The sequence below is a fragment of the Staurois parvus genome, unplaced genomic scaffold (assembly GCF_062004578.1).
Source record: "Staurois parvus isolate SC_StPar_1 unplaced genomic scaffold, SC_StPar_1.0 ptg000137l, whole genome shotgun sequence".
NCBI lineage: Eukaryota > Metazoa > Chordata > Amphibia > Anura > Ranidae > Staurois > Staurois parvus.
The window spans coordinates 12,020,824-12,042,515 of NW_028317933.1; the positions used below are offsets into that span (position 1 = coordinate 12,020,824).

Sequence of the window (21,692 nt, forward strand, 5' to 3'; positions counted from 1 at the left end):
TATTCTGTAGGTCCTCTGCTTTAAAAAAATATATAATGTTTAGGGGTTCTAAGTAGTTTTCTAGCAAACAAAAAAAAAAGGATTTTTACATGTAAACAAAAAAGTGGCAGAAAAAACTTTAGGGCCGGTTCACACTATAGAAATGCAGTCCAGATGTGTTCCAGATGTGTTTTTGCATGCATATTTTTCATGCACTTTTGGCATGTTACGGTGCATTTTTTATGCGTTTCAGTGCAATTTTTATGCATTCCAGTTAATTTTTTCCCCTCTTCTTTAATCTAAATAGGGACATGTGCGTTTTTGGTGCATTCCAGTGCATTTTTTATGTGTTTTACCACGTTCCAGTACAGTTCAGGAAAAATGCAGCATGTTCTACTTTTTTTCTGCAACCAAAACGCATTGGAACAGCAAGCACTGATGTGAACTATGACATTGACAGCCATGTAACCTACTTTCTGTGCGTTTTGGATGCAGAAAAAAAGCAATGTAGTGTGAACTGGCCCTAAGTGCTGGTTCACACTATAGCAATGCTGTCCAGATGCATTCCAGATGCGTTTTTGCATGCGCGTTGTTCATGCATTTTGGCACGTTCCAGTGCATTTTATTTCATTTTTCCCCCCTCTTTTTCTTCAATTCAAAAAGGGACATGTGTGTTCCAGTGCGTTTTTTTGTGCATTTTGCTGTGTTCCGGTGCGTTTTTTGATCTGTGTTCCGGTACAGTTCTGTGCAGGAAAAATGCAGCCTGGTCTACTTTTTTTTCTGCAACCGGAACGCACTGGAACTGCAAGCACTGATGTGAACTATGACATTGACAACCATATAACCTACTTTCTGCACATTTTGGATGCAGAAAAAAAGCAACTGAAACGCATGTAGTGTGGACTTGCCCAAAGGGCCAGTTCACACTATAGAAATGCAGTCCAGCATTTGTAAGCACGTTTTTGATGTGTTTCTGGCTTGTTCCAGTGTGTTTTTGCCATGTTCCAGTGCATTTTCTGAATTGCATTTCATTTTTTCCACTCTGTTTTTCTTCAATTTAAATAGGGACATGTGCGTTCCGATGCGTTTTTTGTGCATTTTGGTGCATTCCAGTACAGTTTTGTGCAGACAAAATGCAGCTTGTTCTACTTTTTTTTCTGAAACCAGAACGCTCTGGAACTGCAAGCACTGGTGTGAACTGTGACATTGACAGCCATATAACCTACTTTTACTACTTTTAGATTGTAAGCTCCAAGGAGCAGGGCCCTCCTAACCCTCTTGTATTCAACTGTATTGTTGCTGTATTGTCTCCCGTTATATTGTAAAGTGTTGAGTAAACTGTTGGCGCTATATAAATCCTGTATAATAATAATAATACTTTCTGTGTGTTTTGGATGCAGAAAAAAAGCAACTGAAAGGCATGTAGTGTCTTAGTCGGCTGTCCCTTTCCATGAAGATTGTACGGCGGACAGCACCACCTAGGGGATGAGTGATGAAGTGCAGGAAAGCGGAGCGCTGTCCCTGTCCGGCATTATACAGCCTGCTGAGGGGCCCCTCATCTTCCGTGCCCGGCACTACAGGACTTCGCGATCCATTCCACCCGGGCGGATCGGCAGGTTTAACCGAAAGCAATTGTTTAGGGGAGCGGCCATTTTCATGAAGATCGGGAATAGCTATATCCTAGGGAGGTGGCTACAGGAAAATGGCGGAACTGAGGACATGAATATACTGATCACTAGAGGCGTGGGAGGGACTTCAGATCACTTCCTGACAGTGAGAGCGTCCGATCCGGGCCCAGAGGTGTCTGTCCATTGTGTGTAAGTGAGATCTGTCCATACACAGCGCTGCAATCTAATATACAGCGATCTGCTCTGACCGGGGCAACACTTCCATTGTAAGCCATGGAGTCTGTCACAGAGCGCCCCCTTCTGTCTGTCAGAGACAGCACACTCCAGGGCAGGAAACTCCGCTCCCTTCTTCCCTCCTCCTCCTGACATTGTCTCTTCCCATCACCTCAGTCTACTTACCTTTCCTCTTCTTCATCCCTTCACCCTTCTCTTCCTCTTTCCTTCTCTCTGAACCTGGACATACATGGACAGTTGTTTCATTCAGGCAGCGGGTTGAAAAAAATATCTCACAGATCCCTACACCGACACCAACCATGCAGACGTAGGGATCTGCCCACATCACCATTGTATTCTGACAGCTGACCCCCCCAGAATACACAGATCAGCGCTGCATCCATTGGCTACATGCACTGATCAAATGCTGGATTTCCAAAAGAACCGTTCATCAGAATTCAATGGTCAGACACAGAACAAAGGGCGACCGGTGCCTGCTGAACAGAACGATTTTCTGTCTGTACCCAGCTTTACTCTTCATGACATCGCCACCATCCTCCTCCTGCTGCTCTCACCTTCTCTTTTCTTTAAAGTGGAGTTCCACCCAAAAGGGGATGTTCCGCCTTAAAGACTGCTACCCCGCTCCCCATTAAGGATTGGCACCTTTGAGGAGCTGGGGGGAATTTGATAGGTACCCGCTCCCACTTCCTCTGTGATACCTAGGCTTCTGGGACATGTGAGAGGTCCCAGAAGACTACAGGGCCATTCACAAAGTGCAGTGCTTCTCGCACATGTGCAGTGGGCACCCGGCTCTGAATCCGCAAGCTGTCACATCCGGGTGCCCACACTGAAGATGCCGGCGCTTGGAGCACCAGATGGCTGGTGAAATGGGCTGGGGGAGGACACTGCGTGATCGAGGGACGGGTAAGTGGCTGTTTTTTAAAAGTCAGCAGTTACAGTTTTTGTAGCTGCTGACTTATTTTTTTACAGTGTGAGTGGAACTCCGCTTTAATCTCCCCCCTTCTTATTTTTATATTTTCTCTTCCTCTTCTCCACTCTTTCTATCTTTTTTCTTCATTCCCCCTCTTTACTTTAACTTCTTCATTCCTCATTACTCTTTCTTCCTCCCCTCTTAATTGTTATTCCTTCTTCTTGTCTCTTCCTTCCTCTTCACTAATCCTGTTTTTCTCCTCCCTTATCTTTTCCTGCATCACTACTCCTTCCTCCTCCCCCTTAACCTTTCTTCCTTCCTTGCTACTCCTTCTACCCCTCTTAACTTTTTTCCTTCTTCACTCTCCTCTTCGCTGCTCCTTCATCACTACTCCTTCCTCTCCCCTTCACTATTCCTTCCTCTCCTCTTCACTGCTCCTTCTTCCTCCTCCTTCATCACTGCTCCTTCTTCCTCCTCCTTCATCACTGCTCCTTCTTCCTCCTCCTTCATCACTGCTCCTTCTTCCTCCTCCTTCATCACTACTCCTTCTTCCTCCCCTCTTCACTATTCCTTCCTCTCCTCTTCACTACTCCTTCCTCTCCTCTTCACTACTCCTTCCTCTCTTCTTCACTACTTCTTCCTCTCCTCTTCACTACTCCTTCCTCTCCTCTTCACTACTCCTTCCTCTCCTCTTCACTACTCCTTCCTCTCTTCTTCACTGCTCCTTTCTCTCCTCTTCACTATTCCTTCCTCTCCTCTTCACTGCTCGTTCCTCTCCTTTTCACTGCTCCCTCTTCCTCCTTCATCACTACTGCTTCCTCTCCTCTTCACTGCTCCTTCTTCCTCCTTTCTCACTGCTCCTTTTTCCTCTCCTCTTCGCTACGTCTACTTCCTCTTCTCTTTGCTACTCCTTACTCGCCTCTTCACCACTCATTGTTCCTCGACTCTTCACTACTCCTTCCTCCCCTCTTCTCTACTCCTTCTTTCTCCCTTCTTCTCTACTCCTTCTTTCTCCCTTCTTCTCTACTCCTTCTTCCTCCCCTCTTCACTACTCCTTCTTCCTCCCCTCTTCACTACTCCTTCTTCCTCCCCTCTTCTCTACTCCTTCTTCCTCCCCTCTTCTCTACTCCTTCTTCCTCCCCTCTTCTCTACTCCTTCTTCCTCCCCTCTTCTCTACTCCTTCTTCCTCCCCTCTTCTCTACTCTTTCTTTGTCCCCTCTTCTCTACTCCTTCTTCCTCCCCTCTTCTCTACTCCTTCTTCCTCCCCTCTTCTCTACTCCTTCTTCCTCCCCTCTTCTCTACTCCTTCTTCCTCCCCTCTTCTCTACTCCTTCTTCCTCCCTTTTTCACTCCATAAGACGCACCTAGGTTTTAGAGGAGAAAACCAAGAAAAAAAATATTCTGAACCAATGAACTGCAGACATAGTACAGGGAATGACCAGAGACTGCGGACATAGTACAGGGGATGACCAGAGACTGCGGACATAGTACAGGGAATGACCAGAGACTGCGGACATAGTACAGGGGATGACCAGAGACTGCGGACATAGTACAGGGGATGACCAGAGACTGCGGACATAGTACAGGGGATGACCAGAGACTGCGGACATAGTACAGGGGATGACCAGAGACTGCGGACATAGTACAGGGGATGACCAGAGACTGTGGACATAGTACAGGAGATGACCAGAGACTGCGGACACGGTACAGGGGATGACCAGAGACTGCGGACACGGTACAGGAGATGACCAGAGACTGCGGACACGGTACAGGGGATGACCAGAGACTGCTGACACGGTACAGGAGATGACCAGAGAGTGCGGACACGGTACAGGAGATGACCAGAGAGTGCGGACACGGTACAGGAGATGACCAGAGAGTGCGGACACGGTACAGGAGATGACCAGAGAGTGCGGACACGGTACAGGAGATGACCAGAGAGTGCGGACACGGTACAGGAGATGACAAGAGAGTGCGGACACGGTACAGGAGATGACCAGAGACTGCGGACACGGTACAGTAGATGACCAGAGACTGCGGAGACGGTACAGGGGATGACCAGAGACTGCGGACACGGTACAGGGGATGACCAGAGACTGCGGACACGGTACAGGAGATGACCAGAGAGTGCGGACACGGTACAGGAGATGACCAGAGAGTGCGGACACGGTACAGGAGATGACCAGAGAGTGCGGACACGGTACAGGGGATGACTAGAGACTGCGGACACGGTACAGGGGATGACCAGAGACTGCGGACACAGTACAGGGAATGACCAGAGACTGCGGACATAGTACAGGGGATGACCAGAGACTGCGGACATAGTACAGGGGATGACCAGAGACTGCGGACATAGTACAGGGGATGACCAGAGACTGCGGACATAGTACAGGGGATGACCAGAGACTGCGGACATAGTACAGGGGATGACCAGAGACTGCGGACATAGTACAGGAGATGACCAGAGACTGTGGACACGGTACAGGGGATGACCAGAGACTGCGGACACGGTACAGGAGATGACCAGAGACTGCGGACACGGTACAGGGGATGACCAGAGACTGCTGACACGGTACAGGGGATGACCAGAGACTGCGGACACGGTACAGGAGATGACCAGAGAGTGCGGACACGGTACAGGAGATGACCAGAGAGTGCGGACACGGTACAGGAGATGACCAGAGAGTGCGGACACGGTACAGGAGATGACCAGAGAGTGCGGACACGGTACAGGAGATGACAAGAGAGTGCGGACACGGTACAGGAGATGACCAGAGACTGCGGACACGGTACAGGAGATGACCAGAGACTGCGGACACGGTACAGGAGATGACCAGAGACTGCGGACACGGTACAGGGGATGACCAGAGACTGCGGACACGGTACAGGGGATGACCAGAGACTGCGGACACGGTACAGGAGATGACCAGAGAGTGCGGACACGGTACAGGAGATGACCAGAGAGTGCGGACACGGTACAGGAGATGACCAGAGAGTGCGGACACGGTACAGGGGATGACTAGAGACTGCGGACACGGTACAGGGGATGACCAGAGACTGCGGACACGGTACAGGGGATGACCAGAGACTGCGGACACGGTACAGGAGATGACCAGAGACTGCGGACACGGTACAGGAGATGACCAGAGACTGCGGACCTTTAGGGAGGGAGGGGGAGTGGGTACCTGAATTTGATAGGTACCCGCTCCCACTTCCACGGAGCTGTCCTCCCTTTACTGTGGGCACCTGGCTGAGACAGCCGGGTACCCACTGCGCATGCGCGAGAAGCGCTGCACTTTGTGAATGGCCCGACGTCTTCTGGGACCTGTCATGTGTCCCAGAAGACGCCGGACCATTCACAAAGCGCAGTGCTTCTCGCGCATGCACAGTGGGCACCCGGCTGTCACAGATGCCGACGCGGGAAGACTGTACAGCGCTGGAGCGAGGAACAGGTAAGGTCCTGCAGCAGAGAACAGCTGAGTGGCCGGCCCGGTATTCTGTCATGGTGGCGGTGGAAATACCGGACCGGCCACTTTATATTCGCTCCATAAGACGCACTGACATTTTCCCCCCTTTTTTCGCGGGAAAAAAGTGCGTCTTATAGAGCGAAAAATACGGTACTTGTAGGCCAAGGGTGGCTTCCCCAAAGTCTTGCCATAAGCAGCATTGTGAGGGGTCTGCCTAGACGCTAAGCCTTGTGGAACATTTAGTCCTTTTGTACCATCACAGGGAGGAAGTCTCTCCCTCATTCACAAACCCGCATATGCGAAGTTCGCTCTCTGCCACCCACTCCCCCTCCCCCCCCCCCCCCCGTCGCAGTAATGGCCTGTTACATAATGTTCACCTAGACCAGAATTAAAGAATAGGGACCATTTAGTTTTTAAAAAGAGAAAAAAGAAGCCAATGAATATTTAAAATGCTGCATTTATATAGTGCTGTGTAGGGGGGAGACGTTGTTTTTGGTGGAAGGTGTGCTTTAAGTGCTTTTACTGCTCAGAATATGCAAATGCTTGAATGTGCACAGTGTGGGCGCTGGTAAAATTTAAACCTTTTTTTTTTTCCCAAAATAAAAGAAAAATGATGTAACTGCTTAAAAAGTGTGATTCATTCAGATAAAGACAACTGTTATGATACATATAAAGCTGATCTCCAGGCAAACGGCTAAAAACACAATTGAAATACATATATGGGAACAATTTTACCCATCAAACGTTTTTTACTTCTTTCTATCCAGTCCTGAGATTTTCACAGCTCTGCCACACAGCACAGTCTTGTCTGACAGGGAAGAGGACCTGAGCTTTCATTGCTGTTGTTTAGTAAGACTGGCCATACACTATACAATTTTCTTACAGTTTTCTGCCCAATTTCCTTTAGAGTTCCCTTCCACTGTGTAGTGCAAGAGCCTGCCTGATTAGATACAATTGAAAGTGTTGTTAGGTTTGACCTCCTATTATATAGATTTTGGTAAATCTAAAGCAAAAATCTCAGGAAAATTGTATAATGTATGGCAAGACACACCTTAGCTGTTACAACTTGACCGTACAATCAGATTGCATCTAAGTACCATAAAAAAAACAAACAAAATAAATTAAATATTCAGAATGATGGGGCATTACAAATCTTAGATTCTTCACATTTCTGTTGATATCATTGTTACATGATTATAGAGCAGTTGTCTAGTGGGTGTCACAGCTACAGTTAGTTATGGATAAACCAGACATATACTTAGGGGGTTTATTAAAAAAGTATTTATTTAAAGACATTTTATTTATAATCATTTAATGTATAATAAATAAATATTCTATTTATAAAAACTGTATTGGACAAATGGTACAAGCATTCAGCCAACCGTCATGAATTCTGAAGATATTTTGCGTAATATATTGATTTCCTATGATCACCAGTGCCATCTAATGGCCGTAATGCATTTGTTTTTTTCCTGTAAAAACCTCAATCAGGAAAAGGCCGCATTATGCCCACTAGATGGAGCTGATGATTATAGGAAATCAGCATATTAGAATTTGTGGTGGCTGAATATATAAACCTCTTAGTGTTGTAATTTATACAGATGTGTGTTCATAAAACAGCTCAGACTGGTTGAGGAAGAAGCATAAGGAGCCAGTCAGTTGTACTGAAGTGCAAGGAGCATGCTGATAGGAGGAGAGAGCAGGATGACAGAAGGATGAGCTCTTCTCTGCTATGTATCCTTTCATTTTCAAGTCACAGGCTGGGGAGGTCTCTAAGTGTTGCTTAAATGCAGCAGAGAATAATCAGGTCCCCTGCTTTGACAGACAGGGCTGTGCTATGTGGCAGAGCTGTGTAAATCTCAGAACTGGATGGAGACAGGTAAAACAACTCCCTTTTGTGTATTTCATCTGTGTATTTAGCTGTTTGTCTGGTATTAAGTAAATGCTTTTTTTCTTAATGTTGGCGTCATCTGATCTCCTGCAAAACAGAACCTGGACCGGAAAAGGGACATTCTGTGCTAGGAGCCTTGACACTGGGTACTGTGACTGCTGTGTGTAATGAATGACCCCCCCAGACAGTTTCTGCACATCAAAGGCCCTAGGTGCATAGGGCAATTGGGCATGATTGAATTGTTGCCTGGGGCTGGCATTTTTAATAGTGATTGTGTCCTTGCAGGTTACAAGTCCATTAAGGATGCCGGAGCCTCTGGATCTCTCACCTCCAGACATTCCAGAGCCCAGCTTTCTAGAGACCTTACTCCGCTATGGACTGTTCTGCGGAGCAATCTTTCAGCTCATCTGCATCCTGGCTATTATATTCCCTGGAAGCAAATCACAGGACACGGTGAGAGATTTTAGGAGTTATTAAACTTTGTTTTTTTTTTAAGATCAGAGATGTACAGCACTCTGCTTGTTACTAACAGAAAATTGAGGACTGCCCAAGGTTTCTGAAACCCCATTGTAGAGTAACCAGCTAAGATAAATTCAGGGAGGTGTTGCCAGGGCTGCTGTTAGAAACCACGGGGCCTCATACAGCCAACCTGACGGCCCCCCCAAAAAAATACAACACAGTTTTCTATGCTTCAGTTATGAATGAACACAGTGAGTGATCGGTACCAATCACTCATTGTGTTCATTCAGGACTGGAAGAGGCTGGTAAATGTGACATATTTACCAGACCCATCCTCCACTCCCCATCATGAAGGATCCTTTTGTGTGCTTGCAGCTGCCAGTGGGAAGGAGAGGAGGGAAGCCGGCAGCACTGTGGGGGTGGGGGGCCTGGGCAGAAGGAGGGAAATGTATGATGCACAGGGAGGGTGCAGCGGGGAAGGGGACAATTACTGAAACCGATCCCCTGTATGGCTCTCTGCAGCAGCTGAAAGTCAGCAGGAGGGAGAGGAGAAGCCAGCTATCAGCTGCTGCGGAAAGAGCCATACAGGGATTGGTTCCAGTTCCACTAATTACCCCCCCCCCGCCATGCCGATCACCCTCCCTGCCCATATCGGATTCAGTCAGCTGCCTGGGCCCCGTACAGGAGGACTGGTAGTACCCCCTTATCCACGGCACTGGGAGTTGCCCAAGACACCTATTAAAGCAACTCCACCCAAAAGGGGACTTTTCGCTTGTCTGCCTCCTCCACTGCCACATTGGACACTTTTTAGGTGGGAGGAGTGAGCGAGTATCTGGTTTTGACAGGTACCCACTCCAACTTTTGGGTCAGCCTTTTGGGACACTTCACAGGTCCAAGAAGACTGTGGCCCATTCACAGAGCGCAGTGCATCATGTGCTGTAGGAAGCCGACTGTGAAGCCGCAAGGCTTCATCTCCAGTTCCCCTTATTAAAGATGCCATCACCTGCACCCAAAACCGATTGAAGAATCGACTTGGGTGAGAACATCACTGGACCCCTGGACAGGTAAGTCCCCTTATAGTAAAAGTCAGTAGCTACAGTATTTGTAGCTGCTGACTTTTAATTTTTTTTTTTGGGGGGGGGGGGGTAGCCTGGAGCTCCGTTTTAAGTTTAGAGATTTTGTATTGCAGCACCTCCTAACAAGTGGCTTGTTTCAGGTCCAGTTCACACCATGAACACACAGGAGAGCGCAGTGCATTCCTGTGCAATTCACATGTGATCCAGGTGCACTGCGATTTCTAATGAATGGGCTGAAATGACACCGGACAGCACCAACAGTACTACATGCACTACAAAACACACAGCAACTATATTGCATGCTACGTCTTTACCATGCACTCCAGTGTAGGCAAACTCTGCGCTTGGGCTGTTCTTAAGTTAACATCTGCTGCAGATCACAAATGAATGTGTTACAAGGAACGTGCACAGAACTAAATTGGCCCTAAAGCTTGGCATAGATAGTTTGCCTTTTTGTTTCTTTTTGTGCAGCCAGCGGTCTAAAAAAAAATCAAAAACGATTCTCCCATCCACACAAGCGAGGTGGATGGAAGAATCTCACTCGAGGGATTGTACTCCGACAGCTGCTTCTCTTACTGTCAGAATACAGTGATCAGCATCTGCAGACACTAATTGACAAAAATTGTCCAGCTTGTCTGTTCGCCAGAAGTCGTTCTAACAAAACGTTTCTGTCAAGCTGGGGGGTCCACACACAGATCGCAATTCGCCCAGTCCCCGCTGAACCGGACAAATTTCAAAAAGTACAGAGAAGGGCAACCAAACTGATAAGAGGCATGGAGGAGCTCAGCTATGAGGAAAGGTTAGAGGAACTGAATGTATTCTCTCTTGAGAAGAGGAGATTAAGGGGGGATATGATCTCCATGTATAATACATAAGGGGGATATGATCACCATGTATAATACATAAGGGGGGATATGATCACCATGTATAATACATAAGGGGGGATATGATCACTATGTATAATACATAAGGGGGGATATGATCTCCATGTATAATACATAAGGGGGGATATGATCACTATGTGTAATACATAAGGGGGGATATGATCAACATGTATAATACATAAGGGGGGATATGATCAACATGTATAATACATAAGGGGGATATGATCTCCATGTATAATACATAAGGGGGATATGATCTCCATGTATAATACATAAGGGGGGATATGATCTCCATGTATAATACATAAGGGGGATATGATCAGCATGTATAATACATAAGGGGGGGATGTGATCTCCATGTATAATACATAAGGGGGGATATGATCAACATGTATAATACATAAGGGGGGATATGATCTCCATGTATAATACATAAGGGGGATATGATCTCCATGTATAATACATAAGGGGGGATATGATCTCCATGTATAATACATAAGGGGGGATATGATCAACATGTATAATACATAAGGGGGGATATGATCTCCATGTATAATACATAAGGGGGATATGATCTCCATGTATAATACATAAGGGGGATGTGATCTCCATGTATAATACATAAGGGGGGATATGATCTCCATGTATAATACATAAGGGGGGATATGATCTCCATGTATAATACATAAGGGGGGATATGATCTCCATGTATAATACATAAGGGGGGATATGATCTCCATGTATAATACATAAGGCGGGATATGATCAACATGTATAATACATAAGGGGGGATATGATCTCCATGTATAATACATAAGGGGGGATATGATCAACATGTATAATACATAAGGGGGGATATGATCTCCATGTATAATACATAAGGGGGGATATGATCACTATGTGTAATACATAAGGGGGGATATGATCTCCATGTATAATACATAAGGGGGGATATGATCAACATGTATAATACATAAGGGGGGATATGATCTCCATGTATAATACATAAGGGGGGATATGATCACTATGTGTAATACATAAGGGGGGATATGATCTCCATGTATAATACATAAGGGGGGATATGATCACTATGTGTAATACATAAGGGGGGATATGATCTCCATGTATAATACATAAGGGGGGATATGATCAACATGTATAATACATAAGGGGGGATATGATCTCCATGTATAATACATAAGGGGGGATATGATCTCCATGTATAATACATAAGGGGGGATATGATCTCCATGTATAATACATAAGGGGGGATATGATCACTATGTATAATACATAAGGGGGGATATGATCAACATGTATAATACATAAGGGGGGATATGATCTCCATGTATAATACATAAGGGGGATATGATCTCCATGTATAATACATAAGGGGGGATATGATCTCCATGTATAATACATAAGGGGGGATATGATCAACATGTATAATACATAAGGGGGGATATGATCTCCATGTATAATACATAAGGGGGATATGATCTCCATGTATAATACATAAGGGGGATGTGATCTCCATGTATAATACATAAGGGGGGATATGATCTCCATGTATAATACATAAGGGGGGATATGATCTCCATGTATAATACATAAGGGGGGATATGATCTCCATGTATAATACATAAGGGGGGATATGATCTCCATGTATAATACATAAGGCGGGATATGATCAACATGTATAATACATAAGGGGGGATATGATCTCCATGTATAATACATAAGGGGGGATATGATCAACATGTATAATACATAAGGGGGGATATGATCTCCATGTATAATACATAAGGGGGGATATGATCACTATGTGTAATACATAAGGGGGGATATGATCTCCATGTATAATACATAAGGGGGGATATGATCAACATGTATAATACATAAGGGGGGATATGATCTCCATGTATAATACATAAGGGGGGATATGATCACTATGTGTAATACATAAGGGGGGATATGATCTCCATGTATAATACATAAGGGGGGATATGATCACTATGTGTAATACATAAGGGGGGATATGATCTCCATGTATAATACATAAGGGGGGATATGATCAACATGTATAATACATAAGGGGGGATATGATCTCCATGTATAATACATAAGGGGGGATATGATCTCCATGTATAATACATAAGGGGGGATATGATCTCCATGTATAATACATAAGGGGGGATATGATCACTATGTATAATACATAAGGGGGGATATGATCAACATGTATAATACATAAGGGGGGATATGATCTCCATGTATAATACATAAGGAGGGATATGATCTCCATGTATAATACATAAGGGGGATGTGATCTCCATGTATAATACATAAGGGGGGATATGATCTCCATGTAGAATACATAAGGGGGGATATGATCAACATGTATAATACATAAGGGGGGATATGATCTCCATGTATAATACATAAGGGGGGATATGATCACCATGTATAATACATAAGGAGGGATATGATCTCCATGTATAATACATAAGGGGGGATATGATCTCCATGTATAATACATAAGGGGGATGTGATCTCCATGTATAATACATAAGAGGGATGTGATCTCCATGTATAATACATAAGGGGGGATATGATCTCCATGTATAATACATAAGGGGGGATATGATCTCCATGTATAATACATAAGGGGGGATATGATCAACATGTATAATATATAAGGGGGGATATGATCTCCATGTATAATACATAAGGGGGGATATGATCACCATGTATAATACATAAGGAGGGATATGATCTCCATGTATAATACATAAGGGGGGATATGATCTCCATGTATAATACATAAGGGGGGATATGATCTCCATGTATAATACATAAGGGGGGATATGATCTCCATGTATAATACATCAGTGGTTCATATAGTGAACTCGGTGTAGAGCTAGTCACCCTGAGGTCATCACAGAGGACAAGGGGGCACTCTTTACATCTGGAGGAAAATAAATTTAATCTCCAACATGGAAAGGTTTCTTCACAGTGAGAGCTGTGAAAATGTGGAATAGACTCCCTCAAGAGTTGGTTCTGGCCAGCCCAGTGGATTGCTTTAAAAAATGCCTGGATTCATTCTTAGAGACACAGAATATAACTGGATACTAACATTTATAGGTAAAGGTGATCCAGGGAATATCCGATTACCTCTCGGGGGATCAGGAAGGACATTTTTTCCCTTGCAGGAGCAAATTGGACCATGCTTTGCTGGGTTTTTTGCCTTCCTCTAAATCAGTGGTTCTCAACCTTTCTAATGCCGCGACCGCTTAATACAGTTCCTCATGTTGTGGTGACCCCCAACCATAAAATTATTTTCGTTGCTACTTCATAACTGTAATTTTGCAGTGGGAGGACTAGCGCCCCATCACTGATGTCAGTGGGATGAATAGTGTCCCATCGTTGGTATCAGTGGGAGGAATAGCGCCCCATCATTGGTATCAGTGGAAGGAATAGTGCCCCATCATTGGTATCAGTGGGAGGAATAGTGCCCCATCATTGGTATCAGTGGGAGGAAAAGTGCCCCATCATTGGTATCAGTGGGAGGAATAGTGCCCCATCATTGGTGTCAGTGGGAGGAATAGTGCCCCATCATTGGTATCAGTGGGAGGAATAGTGCCCCATCATTGGTATCAGTGGGAGGGATAGTGCCCCATCATTGGTATCAGTGGGAGGAATAGTGCCCCATCATTGGTATCAGTGGAAGGAATAGTGCCCCATCATTGGTGTCAGTGGGAGGAATAGTGCCCCATCATTGGTATCAGTGGGAGGAATAGTGCCCCATCATTGGCGTCAGTGGGAGGAATAGTGCCCAATCATTGGCGTAAGTGGGAGGAATAGTGCCCCATCATTGGTATCAGTGGAAGGAATAGTGCCCCATCATTGGTATCAGTGGAAGGAATAGTGCCCCATCATTGGTGTCAGTGGGAGGAATAGTGCCCCATCATTGGTGTCAGTGGGAGGAATAGTCCCCCATTGTGGGTGTCAGTGGGAGGAATAGTGCCCCATTGTGGGTGCCAGGGGGAGGAATAGTGCCCCATCGTGGGTGTCATTGGGAGGAATAGTGCCCCATCGTTGGTGTCAGTGGGGGGAGGAATAGTGCCCCATCGTTGGTGTCAGTGGGGGGAGGAATAGTGCCCCATCGTTGGTGTCAGTGGGGGGAGGAATAGTGCCCCATCGTTGGTGTCAGTGGGGGGAGGAATAGTGCCCCATCGTTGGTGTCAGTGGGGGGAGGAATAGTGCCCCATCGTTGGTGTCAGTGGGGGGAGGAATAGTGCCCCATCGTTGGTGTCAGTGGGGGGAGGAATAGTGCCCCATCGTTGGTGTCAGTGGGGGGGAGGAATAGTGCCCCATCGTTGGTGTCAGTGGGGGGAGGAATAGTGCCCCATCGTTGGTGTCAGTGGGGGGGAGGAATAGTGCCCCATCGTTGGTGTCAGTGGGGGGAGGAATAGTGCCCCATCGTTGGTGTCAGTGGGGGGAGGAATAGTGCCCCATCGTTGGTGTCAGTGGGGGGAGGAATAGTGCCCCATCGTTGGTGTCAGTGGGGGGAGGAATAGTGCCCCATCGTTGGTGTCAGTGGGGGGAGGAATAGTGCCCCATCGTTGGTGTCAGTGGGGGGAGGAATAGTGCCCCATCGTTGGTGTCAGTGGGGGGAGGAATAGTGCCCCATCGTTGGTGTCAGTGGGGGGAGGAATAGTGCCCCATCGTTGGTGTCAGTGGGAGGAGGAATAGTGCCCCATCGTTGGTGTCAGTGGGGGGAGGAATAGTACCTCATCGTTGGTGTCAGTGAGGGGAGGAATAGTGCCTCATCGTTGGTGTCAGTGGGGGGAGGAATAGTGCCTCATCGTTGGTGTCAGTGAGGGGAGGAATAGTGCCTCATCGTTGGTGTCAGTGGGGGGAGGAATAGTGCCCCATCGTTGGTGTCAGTGGGGGGAGGAATAGTGCCCCATCGTTGGTGTCAGTGGGGGGAGGAATAGTGCCCCATCATTGGTGTGAGTGGGAGGAATAGTGCCCCATCATTGGTGTCAGTGGGAGGAATAGTGCCCTATCATTTGTATCAGTGGGAGGAATAGTGCCCCGTCATTGGTATCAGTGGGAGGAATAGTGCCCCGTCATTGGTGTCAGTGGGAGGAATAGTGCCCCATCATTGGCGTCAGTGGGAGGAATAGTGCCCCATCATTGGCGTCAGTGGGAGGAATAGTGCCCCATCATTGGCGTCAGTGGGAGGAATAGTGTACAATCATTGGCGTCAGTGGGAGGAATAGTGCCCCATCATTGGTGTCAGTGGGAGGAATAGTGCCCCATCATTGGTGTCAGTGGGAGGAATAGTGCCCCATCGTCGGTGCCAGGGGGAGGAATAGTGCCCCATCGTGGGTGTCATTGGGAGGAACAGTGCCCCATCGTTGGTGTCAGTGGGGGGAGGAATAGTGCCCCATCGTTGGTGTCAGTGGGGGGAGGAATAGTGCCCCATCGTTGGTGTCAGTGGGGGGAGGAATATTGCCCCATCGTTGGTGTCAGTGGGGGGAGGAATAGTGCCCCAACGTTGGTGTCAGTGGGGGGAGGAATAGTGCCCCATCGTTGGTGTCAGTGGGGGGAGGAATAGTGCCCCATCGTTGGTGTCAGTGGGGGGAGGAATAGTGCCCCATCGTTGGTGTCAGTGGGGGGAGGAATAGTGCCCCATCGTTGGTGTCAGTGGGGGGAGGAATAGTGCCCCATCGTTGGTGTCAGTGGGGGGAGGAATAGTGCCCCATCGTTGGTGTCAGTGGGGGGAGGAATAGTGCCCCATCGTTGGTGTCAGTGGGGGGAGGAATAGTGCCCCATCGTTGGTGTCAGTGGGGGGAGGAATAGTGTCCCATCGTTGGTGTCAGTGGGGGGAGGAATAGTGTCCCATCGTTGGTGTCAGTGGGGGGAGGAATAGTGTCCCATCGTTGGTGTCAGTGGGGGGAGGAATAGTGCCCCATCGTTGGTGTCAGTGGGGGGAGGAATAGTGCCCCATCGTTGGTGTCAGTGGGGGGAGGAATAGTGCCCCATCGTTGGTATTAGTGACACAAATGATGGGGCACTATTCCTCCCACTGACACCAATGATACTTACCTTGCTGACCCCTGCTCCAGCCTGGGCTCGCTCTCTCCCTCTCCCATCTACAGCCTGCATACCTGGCTGTAGCAGCAAAATTTGCACTTACCTGTCAGCTGTCTTCCTTCTCTGGCCTCTCTCTTCACTCGCTCCTGCAGCTCCCTCGATCTTCTTTGATCTACGCGCGCTGCCGCTCGGCTCCTCCTCTCCAAGCTCCACCTCCTCGCCGGTGATTGGCCACCTGTGTGCCTCTCCTGAGCTACAGTTCCGGTGGCCAATCAGCGGTGAGGAGGCGGTGACAGGGGCAGCATATCATCCCGCCCACACATCGCCAGAGACAGGAGCGGTGTCTCGGTTCCTAAGACCGTCGGAAATATGTGTTTTCCGATGGTCTTAGGCGACCCCTGGGAAATGGTCGTTCGACCCCCAAAGGGGTCGCGACCCCCAGGTTGAGAACCGCTGCTCTAAATCAACTCTGGGTATAGGATTTTTTTTTTCTACTGTGCAAAACAGTGCTGCGGGCTTTCAGGGGTTAAAACAGGGAGTGAGGAGATGACACATCACCTTGCCACTTATCAAACGCCCTCTGAAAAGCAATTCACTGTAGATCGTTCAGGGCTACCACAAGTGTAAATTTGCCCTTACATGCCTGTGTGTACAGGCACATTGAAACCAATGGTCTGCATTCAGATCAGTAAAAGAAAAAAGTGCCTGAAAATCTAAAAATGTGACATTTTTGGTGCCTGTGTGCAAGAGCTCTAATTGTTGTCATCCCTCTCACCAGGAACCTGACACTTCAGAAGTAAAAAGCACAGATGTAGTGAGAAAACCTAAGATGGCCACTGTGACAACTGGTAAAAAGCAGAAGAAAGAGACAAAGAAGAAGAGGTGAAGGAAGTCACCCCTGCTGCTGTCATTTCTGAGAACCTCAGCGGGACTCACACTTCTCACATCTCACCTGGCCTGTCATAACACTTACATAGTCATTGTACATATTTTAATGTATTCAAGTTTGTTTAATAAAATAGCAAAAGGAGAAAAGTGGAATACTGTGGCAGCCAATCAGAATCTTGTGCTGTTCTACCTTCAATAATATGAATTCTCATTGGTGCTATGGACACTGCATTGTGCACTGAGCATTTTGCCACCTGTTGAGCCTGATTATGAACAAAAGGCCTCCTGTATCAAAGGTCTCTGAAAGTTGAAAGTCCAATGCTGGCCAATATTTTTTTTTTCTTATATGAAATGGACCTCAAGGCAGTGTAAAAAAAAAAAAAAAGAAGCAGCTCAGCATGCAATGTGACGATCCCACGATCGCTGCCACCAATATGTGACAAACACGGCGTCAGACCCCTGACCTTCTCACCAAACTCATGATTGAAGGACTGGCCAATCTAACACCACGACGTCACGTGCGTCACAATGACATGCTCAGCTGCACCCTGCACAACGATTTTCCAGCTAATTGGACCACAATCTATGTACTGGCAGCCTGAATGCGATTGCTACTGGGTCAGGTTAATTAGGCAATTAACCCTTCACACTGCCACCACCACCTTTTTGTACAGAAAAAGAGGAAACTCTGCGATATCAGCTATAACACTATAATGGTTGAGATAATCATCTGTATAACACGGTCACCGCAGGCCGGTTATCCAGAGGGTTAAACAAACACAGTAGCGCTCTTTTAGAGGCAGGAATTAGTAAATTGCAATAAAGAGCTATAGAAACAGTTCAACACTTTCAGAAGGAAAGATTTATTACTAAAAGGTCAAAAGGGTGCAATACAAATATTTACAGAAAAAGATGTAACTCATATATATATATATATATATATATATATATAAATATACAGAGAGCAACAGCACAGCAAAGAGATAACAGAAAGAAGTTAGAGGGTTAAAGTACTTGCCAAAGTCCTGGGTTAGCAGATCAAGTTTCAGAGCGAAAGGGTGCGGGTCTCCCCAGGTGGTTCTGATGTTAAAAAGGGAGAATTCTTCAACTTCCTTTCTTAGGCCTGACATCCCATTTTGTAGTTCCCCAGCAGAGGGTGTCTCTGAAGTCAAGGACCAATCCCCCGTTTAGGGAGGGAAGGTCTGGGCGTAGGCCTAAACTAGAACCAAAATCTCTTATAGTTCATATTTTGGCTCATAACTTTCCCTGTGCACAAGTGACATTCCACCCGCGGGTAGATTATTATGCAGACACATCTGAGGAATGATTAGATATGAAATTATACACTGAATGGTTCACGAGATCTACTTTTCTGCTTTCCTATGTATTCCAGCAAAGGAGAGTTTGACCTATCAAATTGTTCGTCTCCTCATGGCCAATTTGAAGATATGCCTGGTTTTTATGTAAGTCTCTCATATTCCAAGATATGAGACATAGGGGAAAATGGATTTTAAAAGTGTTATCTGGTTCTGTCACATACGCTGAGTTAAGTTTATTAGCTCAGTTATGTGTGCTTCCTTGGAATCACTGTGAACTCCTGGGAAGGCTTGCCTTATCTTTTACGAGGTGTTATATTGCACAGCTGTCTTAGACAACCAGGCACTTTGGGGCTCCCTGCTGTGCTCTGGCCTGCCTGCGACACTTCCAACACACACATATGTCCTTCTCCCCTCCTCCCTCCCTGCAGTCTTCTGGGACAGATCACAGGTCTCAGAAGACTGCAGGACCATTCACAGAGTGCAGCGCGGCTCGCGCATGTGCAGGGGGCAGACGGTTATGAAGCCAAAAGCAGCATAGCCGACTGCCCACAGTTAAGATGGCGGCACTGAAAATCCAAAGGCTACTGAGCCCGGGTGAGGACAGCTCTGGATCCCTGGACAGGTAAGTGTCCTTTTATTGAAAGTCAGCAGCTGCCGACTTTTAATTTTTTCCCCTCAGACTGAACAACCTTTTTAATTCGTAGCTGCCTGCAGTACTACCTTTTGCCACAAAATGTCTCCGAGTTGAATGGTGCTCAGTGACTGAGCCTAGTAGGAATTTAACGCCTTGCCTATTGGGCACTTATACCCCCTTCCTGCCCAGGCCAATTTTCAGCTTTCAGCGCTGTCACACTTTGCATGACAATTGCGCGGTCATGCAACACTGTACCTAAACAAACATTTTATCATTGTTTTGAGACAGAGAGCGCTTTCTTTTTGTGGTATTTAATCACCACTGAGTTTTTTAAATTTTTGTTAAACTAAAAATCTGAAAATTGAAAAAAAAAAATAAAGGTTTTTTTTAGTTTCTGTTATAAAATTTTGTAAATAAGTAATTTTTCTCCTTCACTGATGTGCGCTAATGAGGCTGCAGTGGTGGGCACTGATGAGTAGGCACTGGTATGTGGCACTGATGGGCATTGACAGGCATCACTGATGGGCACTGAAAGGCAGCACTCATGTATGGCACTGACTGGCACTGATTGGAACTGTTAGGGGTCACTGATGGGCAGCACTGACATTCACTGATTGGTGGCACTGACTGGCATTGACAGGCGGCACTGATTACTGACACTGAAAGGCAGCTCTGAGGGGCTCAGATATGTGGCATTGATGTGCACTGATATGTAGCATTGATGGGCACTGATGGGGCTACACTGATCATCACTGCCCTGATGATCAGTGTAGATGTCCCCTCTGAAGAATGCTGCTTACTGGCTCTCCTCTCTTCCTGCGCTGTCAGCAAGAGGAGAGGACTGCCGATAACCAGCGTTTCCTTGTTTACATGCGATCAGTTGTGATTGGACACAGTGTCATTGGCTCTTTACTGTGATTGGTGATTGGTGATCTGCTGTGTCCTAGAGACACAACGCAGACACAACGCACCACCGGTCACAGCGTGCCCCCAGGGGCACACATGCACAGTAAGAGTTGGGGGACGTCATATGACGGGGGAGGAGGTTAAAGAGTAACTCCACTTTTGCTGCTCTGTGTAATAACACTGCACAGAGCAGGTGACTATAACATGTCTGGTATTTTAATGTAAAAACACATTTTTGACTTTGGTAACACTTTAACCTACCAGCATGTCTTTGGAGTGTCAGAGGAAACCCACGCAGACACAGGGAGAACATGCAAACTCCAGGCAGGTGGTGCCATGGTTGGGATTCGAACCGACGACCCTAGTGCTGCTAGGTGGATGTGCTAACCACTTAACCACTGTGCTGCCCATGTAAGCCAAGTGTTCAGTATTTCCAGTAACATAACAGAAATAAGACTTTCCCATTATTGTATTTTGCAGCCCACATTTCTGCATTACCTGTCTGTAGTTCACATTACTAAAAAGTGTATGGCCAACATGTATAAAGGAAAGAAAAAAAATGCTTTGTTGCTTCCTATTCAAGTATATTGATTACCAGCGGCAGAGGTCTACTTGCATTTGGAAAGAGATCATCACAAGAAAAGGCCGAACCAACAAAAAAAGCTAAATACATATTTTGAAACTTTTCCTTTAAAAAAGAAGTGTAAGTATGCCTACATAAGGGCCATGTCATTTTTAGACCTGAATAGTTGGCAGTCCTTCAACTTCCAGGAAACAAGTGAGTGACTAACTATACCTACTTGCCAACCAGTCACATACCTGGTATGTCACTGGTCTTTATATGTGGTTGTACCGGGATGATGCCTACAGCTGCAAGCATCACCTCGTTACTTGCAGCCGGCTTTCTTGTATTAGCGATCAGAGCGCCTAACTATCCTCTCGATCGCTATTACAAGGAGCAGGAGGGGACGCTGATGACCTGACATCACTTCTGGTTTACTCGGAATTACACAGCGCCATTTTAAAAGAAATAAAAGCATTCAATCACAGCGATCTTGGTGTGACTGAATGCTTTAAAGGGCAGAGGAGAAATGTCGGGGTCTTATAGACCCCAGATCCCTCCATAAACAGTCACAGGCCTACTGCTGTCACAAGGGATGTTTACAATCTTTGTGATAGCAATGAAAGTGATCAAAAAACATTTTTAAAGTGACCGTGTAAAAAAAAAATAAAGTTCCCTCAACCCCTGTGCTGGAACTTAGCCCTTTGAGGACCGTAAGATTTTGGAACGCCAAAAGAATCAATTTTTTTGT

The 21,692-nt window shown here is 46.5% G+C and overlaps 1 protein-coding gene across 1 annotated transcript; it reads left to right on the forward strand.

Annotated features, from left to right (window-relative positions):
• Positions 1–1,647: 1,647 nt before the first annotated feature.
• MANBAL (mannosidase beta like) lies at positions 1,648–17,673 on the forward strand. Its single transcript, XM_089673357.1, has 3 exons — positions 1,648–1,796; positions 8,394–8,561; positions 17,411–17,673. The coding sequence occupies exons 2-3, from the start codon at positions 8,412–8,414 to the stop codon at positions 17,516–17,518; spliced, it is 258 nt and encodes an 85-aa protein (XP_089529483.1). The 5' UTR covers positions 1,648–1,796; positions 8,394–8,411; the 3' UTR covers positions 17,519–17,673.
• Positions 17,674–21,692: the final 4,019 nt, after the last annotated feature.

Bases quoted from the DNA above. Each gene is read 5' to 3' on its own strand.
- MANBAL (XM_089673357.1), top strand. From the start codon at position 8,412: ATGCCGGAGCCTCTGGATCTCTCACCTCCAGACATTCCAGAGCCCAGC. The intron at 8,562-17,410 runs GTGAGAGATTTT...CCCTCTCACCAG, and splicing joins GAAGCAAATCACAGGACACG to GAACCTGACACTTCAGAAGT.